This window comes from Rutidosis leptorrhynchoides, chromosome 9 (assembly GCF_046630445.1).
Source record: "Rutidosis leptorrhynchoides isolate AG116_Rl617_1_P2 chromosome 9, CSIRO_AGI_Rlap_v1, whole genome shotgun sequence".
Lineage (NCBI taxonomy): Eukaryota > Viridiplantae > Streptophyta > Magnoliopsida > Asterales > Asteraceae > Rutidosis > Rutidosis leptorrhynchoides.
In genome coordinates, this window is record NC_092341.1 from 94155870 (window position 1) to 94164923 (window position 9054).

A 9054-nucleotide genomic window follows, 5' to 3' on the forward strand; every position below is an offset into this window, starting at 1 on the left:
CTCACCAGGTGAGCGGGCAGGGGTCGAGGGGACATCTCCCCGAAACTTCAACAAAAAATACACTATATGTTATGTTGGAAAGTGTATCTGGACAAAATACCAGTCAAGTGTTATACCTTTTCGTATAACAGCTTTCCCTACTTAAATGAAAGGTAACAACCTTTCAAATTCCAACTGCCAATATATCAGTATTCTACAAATGTTTTTGGCATTTGGCATTCAAAAAACATACAGAAAACACACACATATTCTTTAATTCGTGATTTTAATTTCTTCTTGCCTGGAAACAAAATCGTTCTTTTCTTATCTTAATTAGGATTTCGTGTAAACTCAAGGCTTGTGAGGAGCGAAATACTTAATTAAGAAAGTGTTTTCACGATTCAGGAACAAATTCAGATTATCTGTTTTCATACCCATTTTCTTACACACTATTTGTGATTCAATAATGTGTTTGCAGTTTGCATATGTTTGACCGGTTGTTTCATACGTATCATTTTGAATAGTTTAGGGCGGGAATTACGTTTGTTATAATGGTGTACGGTAAAACATGAGTCAGGTGATTTGCGGAATGTCGGTCAAATGTGAAAACGTCCAGTGGGACCCACACAGTGGATGAATCGGTGGAATCCAATATTACATCATCATTATTATTTATGTTATTGTTATGCTGCCAGCTAAATATTATGTCCACGTGTCAATGACCCACTACAACCCGGCCACCATACATGAATCAACCCACCCACCCGCACGTACATCTACTTATTAATATATGCGTTACCGGCCACGATATAATACGATACATGATGTTCCAAAACCTTAGTTATATAATTAACGCGCATAGATGCCTTCGAGCATAGACAAAATAAACAATCGCTTAGCGTCCAAAAATTTTTAAGTGCTCAAAAGTTTGAATATGTAAATATTTTTCTCAAAATACTAAATTAAATCAAATAAAAAAATTGTTTTTTTGGGTAAAGGGTACCCCAGTAAATATGATTAAAAAATTAATAGGAAGAGTTTAACAACGAGGAACAGCTGACACAAGAGAGCCTTGAGGCCAAGCAGACAACCAACAAGCTATCTACAAACTAGAAGATAACTAAACAACCAGTCAGTTATCTACAAACTAGAAGATAATTAAACATACCCTGACAAACTCGAAAACTATCCAATTTGCCATTCTTCTTTCATTCGAACCACACGGCTTGAGTTCTTAAACCGAAGGGACATAAGTTTTAACCGGACATTGGAGCGAATAAATTCAAACAATTGATCCACCGAACTGAAAGCTCCCTTAAAGATTCGGCGATTCCTTTCATTCCAAATGGAGTATACCAAAGCCGTGAAACATAATTTGGCCATCACGATTCTAACTGTATTTCGGTTAGCAACATCAATTAGCATGTCTACATATCTTCCAATCATGACTATTAACCACGCTATACATTAAGACCAAGACTTTTTGCCAAACCTTCGAAGTATACAAGCACTTGAAAAATAAATGGTCATGGGAGTCCATACATTCATGACATAATGAGCATTTCAACTCGAGATTAGCTCTTAATTCCCATGGTTTCAGTCGATCTTGAGTCTTGAGCCTTTCTCCCATTAGAAGCCACATCACAAAAGCATGTTTAGGAAACCAAACAAGATTGAACCATGGTACCTTAGGAGCATGCGGGCGAATGGATTCCCAAACCTGAGAAACTGTACATTTGTGGATTCTATCATCAGACCCTTTCCATCCTAGCATATCTTTACCATTAGTGAAATTTGGATATACCAAGCTGTTTAAAAAAGGATATTTATCTTGCCACCCATTTGGCCACTGTATAAAACCCATGCCACAAATATCTCTAACTTTTGCACGCATTATATTAGCATCATAGATATCCTCCATCAGAACCAAGCATGAAATTGGGCCCAGATTGCTCAAGTTGTCGAAACACGCTGAAGCTTCCCTACCATCACCAAATTGGTAAACAAAAAATTGTCGCACCATCAGTCTAACCTGCATTATTTTCCGCCAGCTCCACGACGAACCTGCCACAATAGGAACAACCCTGACAAATAAAAAAATTGTTTTTAGATAAATTGTATAGGTGGGCCCATTTTAGTAGTTAAATACAATTTAAGTAAATAAATAGATAAATTAAAATATTATTTTTTATGCGTACTAAAAAAAATTTAACGTATAGTTGGGCTCATTTTATTTTCATCTATGGCTTTTAAATGTTAAGACGACTCTGTTAACCGTGTTACGGTACTATCAAAATAAGTAATTAACATTAAGATAGCAAGATCTCGATTACATGTTTTACGAATGTGAAAAAGAAATGATTGTTTTTTGACTATATATCTAAGTTTCGACATTGTAGGGTAGAGTGGCTTCAAATTTCAAATTGGAAAATGGATGATAGAAATAAAACGAGTTGGGTGGTTTTCTCCGTGTTTTGTAAATGATGTTTATAACAACCCTCATTTTTTCGTTCTAAAGTGACTAAAATACCCTGAGGGTTTCACCAGGTTGTTTTGTGTATTTGAGTTAGGGTTGTTATCCGTTCATAATTAATGATCTTAATTAATACTTGAATATATTATCCTTAAACCCTAACCCCAATACCAAATTAATAATATAAACTATATGTAGTAAATTAAGTGTGACAATTTATATACATTTAAAACTAATGAGAACTAAATAAAAACTTAATAAAAGACATGGACAAATAATGTAAATAAATAAATAAAACTATTATTAAATAAGATTAACATTTAAATAATATCTATCTATAGTTTCTATTAAAACTCTAAAATGATGACATCATAAATAATCTTTTTTTTTCATTAAAAAAAAGAAAAACAAAAAAGAAAAAAATCTAAGACCCTGATCTCATTATTTTATTTTATTATACGGAGTAATTAATTAAGAGTTAAAATAAAAATTATACAATTAATACTCCGGAACACATACCTCCTCTAGGGTTTATCTAAACAGAATTCCGTTTATCCGCATCTCTTCAATCCGACTTACAATCGCCGATTAACCTTAAGAAAAATTCCTTCTATCTATCATGTGTTCCACTTAGATGCAATTTAAATTAATCCTAATTCCTTTTGTCTTTAATGTTTCATACGTATCTGTATTCATATCATCAAATTAGCTTAAGGTTTCGAATTCAATTTCTCTGAATTACGTATTTGTTAGTTTTAAGCTGCATATGTATGAATCAGGGCTTTCAGAACGTATTATAGGTTTGTAATTATTCTGATAAGACATTATATATGTATAGCTGTGTATTAGCGTATATATATGGTTGTATTATAAGCTATAGTTTTTTAGTATCATATTGTTTGAATACATCTGTTATTGTTTTCCTTTTAATGCTTCTTCTTTCTCTCTGATCAACGCTTCATTCTTTTTCTTTGTTTTTCATATGTGATTAATAGGGCATCTTAATTTCACCGGATTCATGCTTGATCAAGGTTGATATTTAAAGTATAGTTATTTTTTTTTTATTTTGCAGGAATATAGTTATGCTCTTGAAGTACATTATTTTGTATTTTGAGGATTCATTCTCCATTTTTTTCCAATTTGTTTCTTCATCTTTTCCAATTTCATGTGAAGGAGCTATATATCTCGATATTCATAACTTCATACCTTCTTCCAAATGTGAGTTTTTTTTCTTCTGATTATTTAATTTGTTGTCATTTTAGTTTTAAAAACATGCTAACTAATCTGCTAACTGAATGTTTGTCTCTCATCTATTATTATAGCATGTTTGTCGATTTTGTTTTTAAGGTTCTATGCTTCATTAAGGTTCTATGCTTCATTAAGGGGTCTGTATTTCATGTTTTTAGCTAAAGATCTTAAGGTTTATTTGTTTTATGTCTTGATTTACATTATGATTTTGTTCATATTTCTCAAATTTATAGCAATTGCAGCTCATTTGAAGGCTCAAGATTTCATTATCCTCTACTGAAGTCATTTTAGTTAAGAACCAGAGGCAACATATCTCTATCTACAGCTTCAACTAGGAAGGTACTCCCTAATAGCTCTCAAGTTTTAATAATTAACCGTTGTCTTTTACTGCAAGTATATCAAGAAAATGTAGCATCAATTCCAGTATATGTAAGCAAGTTTATAGAAGTATCTTATGTAAACAAGTTCTTTGTTCCATATGCATATCAAGTGTTTGATGAAATGACCAAAAGAATAATTATAACTTATAAACACATAGTAATATTTGAAGGTTATTATTCATTATGTTCTTTCGTTTTCAGCAGATGAAGCTACACCAATCATTTGTAAGTTCTTCGCTGTTGGTTCTTTCTTAATGTGCAACTTTAAGGTTTTTCATTCATTAATTTGGTGATGTATATAACTTACAACATACATAATTGTTTTTGAAAAAATATAGATGATAAATTGATGTTTATAAATTGATATATTCTGCTTACATATGAAGATAAGGATGGTGACTGGATGCTTGTGGGAGATGTTTCGTGGGAGTAAGTATAAAATATTGTTGTTCACTTAGCATTGTTCACTTAGCATGCTGTTACATACTATTAGTGCTGTGGCATTTTTTGAGGCACCCAACTCAAATAGCTGGCTCCTTATTATGTGTGCAAAAGGAAAAACAATAATCGTAAAACTAAAATAGTACGGAGTACAGCCGCAATCGTTGTCATATTACTATGTTCTACCGTTGCACATCAAGGCGTGGATGTCGAACGGAAATTCGAACCATTTGATGGTAGCAAAAAATAATCGCAGTAATTTTGAAGTTCCTATTGGATGCTTACATGCGCTGAAGTGTAAGATTAATAGATTATTCAGTGATGTTTATGTGTATATACACAAAGTTGTAAGTTCTATTGTGTGGGATGTCGAAGTCCCACAAATAGTCTTTACTAACACTTATTTTTTGTGGGTTCATGTTGGAGTGTTTGTACTTCATCCGATTTACCTTTGTAATTTCTTATTTGTTTTTTCATATGCAGGATAACAAGCTTGACCGAGAATTAATCACCCAGAAGTTTAAATACTTACAGGTGATTTGGCATAATTCTCATATTTTACCTCTCAAATACTTCCTATAGGTCGATATTTTGTTACCATATTTGAAATTTCATATATAGCTTGGGTAGCAATCTGATCTCTCGAATACACTGAAATTTCTTATAATGCAAAAAAATACCATATTTTACCTCTCAAATACTTCGTATAATGCACCTAGATTCATTTTATAAGCATAATATTAAGCAATCTGGACTCATTTATGGTTATTTGGCGCATATGGATTCACTTTATGATGTGGTTTTTAGTTTTGAAGTCATTTGTTTTGGGAGCAAATTCGTATTTAGTGGTGTACTAATCCGAATTTAAAAGGGACGGTTGGAGACAATAAACATGTTGGGTACTTAAGAGAATACAACTGGGTTGTGACTTGTGAGGAACCAACTTTAGTGGGCTGAAGTTGATGAAATAATGGAGTATTAATTAATAAAGATCATAACAAAAGATTGGGGGTGTGATTATTATGTATTACAAAGGAAATTTTGAGATACAGTAGTAGTTAATTTGTATAATGTTGTGTTTCAGGAAGAGCAAGAAGAAGTCAATGAGAAAAGATTGCTTAAGACGATTTGAAGGTTACCCCTTTTTTTTATATAATGCAAGGTAATTTCTTAAAAAATTTGTTCCCTTTTTGGTATCCTAACATTCAGTTTTTATCTCTGTATAAATTTTGGGGCCTTGCTTTTCAAAAAAAAAAAAAAAAAAAAAAAAAACATTCATTTTTATCTCTGTATAAAATTTGAAATTGGTAAGCATTAGATATGACCTGATTAGTCAAATTTATAACGAGCAATGCTCAAAGCTAAGCTGAAGGATGTTGAAGGATGTTGGATATGACCTTTAACCTCTCATAATAGTGAATGATCAGAGCTTTATTTGTTGCAAATTTGGATATGATATCTTCAAAAATCGGGATGAGTTTGTCATATGCTTAAAAAATTGATTTTAGCATTAACGATAATTACTTTTTATTTTAGAAAGAAATTTAGATGAGTTTTATGGTTTGCTTTTATCATCACTTTTGATATATAGTTAAGCTTATCATAATCTTTTTGTATTTTTTTTATGAACGACCCCCTTTGTTCACGGGTAATAATTTGGAGATGAGGTACAAGTTGGTGAATGGTGATAGGGAGTTAAAAAAATATTTTATGGAATCGAAATGTTCGTTTGACAACATTTGTCAATTATAATACATTATTTAACAATTTTCCATCAACTAACCCGTGATTTCACGGGTCCTGAAACTAGTATATATATATATATATATATATATATATATATATATATATATATATATATATATATATATATATATATATAGTAATTGCCGGAAAAAAAATAATAATACAAATAAAAGTCGGCTAGCTAAAAAAAAAAGAACACTTGATCATTAAGTAAATTACTAATCCTAGTTTAATCCTAACATCTTCATCTTAATCCTTGATCACCAAGTTTTTCTAGAATCCTAATGTGATTACAATACATCAAACAGGGTCGTCACCTACTTGCCAACCTTGTATTAGGAAAGCAACACGTCCAGTATACTTGCTCCGTATATTACCTTTTAGTAAACTACCGTCCGGTTGTAAAGGAAAACGATGAACAAGCAACTGTTTAGGCAATGTCTAATGACATGCAGATGTTCATGGTCCACAACGTGTCGGATGCAATTACTATCCTTTGTAGGAGAAATAGTAAAGATCACCCTATAATTTTTCGGTCTGACACAAGGTTCTGTCTTCGACCATGCTTTGCAACCACCGTTCTTACGGTTGACACCCGATTTGATTCAGGTGACCTAATGAATTTCTGATGAATTCTTAGGATTTTACGTTCAATGGTAATGAACGTATTGAAAATAGGTTTTCAGAAAACAAATCGGTTTTAATTTTGATCAAAATATTTTCTCGTTCAAGCTCGAGTTTAGATATCATCGAATTTCATGAGTTTGTAATTCTCAATCTTTAAGGTCAATCTCAAGGATTGGGTAATATCAGGCTTAAAAGCTTATTTTTAATCTTTAAGGAGATTATCCTTTCTGGGGGTCTGATTTATTAGTCTTATCAAGCTAATTTGCACGGCGCCCTCCCCATTTTACGAGACAGATCCTTTCATGGTTACGATAAGTCTGACCACTTGACGACCCTGTTTGATGTTGAGGTCCGTGGATTTTCTGCTGATTTTAGAGATGACTTTTGTAGATTTTTCGTCTACAGCTGGTCTGGACGACAACTTCCTGACCTAAATCAAGAAGCGCGTGTCTATTTCGGAAGACTTTAATTCCTTTTAATGATGGAATTGATTCATCGTGTAGATCCATCTTTTCTTTTCTTTCATCGGGTAAAACGGTTAATTTAGTCCAAAACAAAAGCACCTACAATAACTTTACAGAAACATGTGATAGATAGTTTTTAATTGAATAACTTGGTACATTCTCCCCACACTTGGCTTTTTTCATGCGTCTTTTTATTTTTAATAAATAAATTCAAGCGTTTTAGTTCATATAATATTTTTGGCATACTTTAGATCAATAATATTAAAATAATGATAACAAAATTTTTCGCCCCGTCCTTGGGTAAAGCAATTTCGGTTCTATGACCTAGTGTTTAACTTACGACGAATTTTAGAAATCATTTTTTTAAATTTAAAGAAATAAAGTAAATTTTGTTTTTAAATTCACACAAAACTTAAATTTAAAATGCATATTAATTTTATACAAAACCTACAAAAAAAAAAAAATTCAGAATGGGGGGAGAAAACTAGTTCTTTAGTGTCTGCTAGTGGAAAAGACTAATCGGATTCCATTCTCGGAACTACACGAGAACAGAACAACTAACTCTAGACAGCATTTTCTTTTTAGAATATTTGAATCTCCCCACACTTAGGTAGCTGTGGTGTCGAAATTGTGATTAACTTCATCGTCAATTTCTCTTGGACCATAATCAACTTGCATATATGTGACTTTTGCTTTAAGCCATTGGTCGGATTCCTGTGTAATATCCACAAATTCAACTAGTTTCGCTTTTTCTTTAGGCGATAGATTGGATACTAACCGGTTACATAACTTAAAGTTCCCCTTGGTTCTAGCATCGCGAATCCGTTTAATAAGTTTCTTCATTGAACTGTTAATAACGGGGTCATTTAATTTCGTATCAACAATGGGGTTCTTTGTTATCAGGTTATCATTAGGTGTTACTTCATCTTCCCCACACTTAGGCGTTTTATTATTGCTAAGCACTACCGTTGGAGTTGGTAAAACAATATGGTTCTCATCGATCGTTTTTATTGGTTCAACAGTTTTGGTTGGTGGAGATTTAGACTTTCGAATCACAAAGGTGATCGATTTTTCACCACTACTAAGTGTCATTCTACCTTCTCTTACATCAAATAACGCCCCGATGGATGCTAAGAATGGTCGACCTAAAATTAGAGGAATGTTTGAGTCCTCTTCTATGTCAATGACAATAAATTCGACTAGAAAGGTTAAATTTCCCACTTGAACGGGTAGGTTGTCAGCAATTCCAACTGGGTGCTTAATGATTTGATCAAAGAGTCGAACACTCATTTCCGTTGAACTTAACTCACCTACACCTAATCTCTTATATAATGAAAAAGGCATAACACTCACACTCGCATCTAAATCTGCTAGTGCATCATACATGACACAATCACTAAGTAGACAAGGAACAATAAATTCACCCGAATCACCCAACCTGGGTGGAACTTTGGTGGAACTGTCTTCACCGGGTTTACTTTTACGGTTTTTGTTTCTTGCACTTATTCTTCTTCTTCTTTCCAAAGGTATCACAAACTTTATTACCTATCACTTGCTCACACTCAACTCCTTTTCTTGGAAACAGGATGGGTGGTCTGTATGGTACAACTACTAGCTTTACATACTCGGGTGATGGTGGTGTTGTAACTTCTTCATTGTTACTCACATCTAAAACCTTCCCATCTTTTGGTGCTGA

General features: G+C 32.8%; 1 protein-coding gene and 1 long non-coding RNA gene across 2 annotated transcripts; one reads left to right on the top strand and one right to left on the bottom strand.

Moving 5' to 3' along the window:
• Positions 1-1164: 1164 nt before the first annotated feature.
• On the bottom strand, positions 1165-2017 carry LOC139868261 (uncharacterized). The gene is made up of 2 exons (XM_071856590.1): positions 1522-2017; positions 1165-1406 (listed from the first exon to the last, which is right to left on the bottom strand). Exons 1-2 carry the CDS (start codon positions 2015-2017, stop codon positions 1165-1167), a joined length of 738 nt encoding a protein of 245 aa, XP_071712691.1.
• A 1587-nt stretch (positions 2018-3604) lies between these two features.
• Positions 3605-6148, top strand: LOC139868720 (uncharacterized). The gene is made up of 4 exons (XR_011765988.1): positions 3605-3670; positions 3943-4818; positions 5005-5055; positions 5606-6148. It is a non-coding gene; the product is annotated as an uncharacterized lncRNA (long non-coding RNA).
• Positions 6149-9054: the final 2906 nt, after the last annotated feature.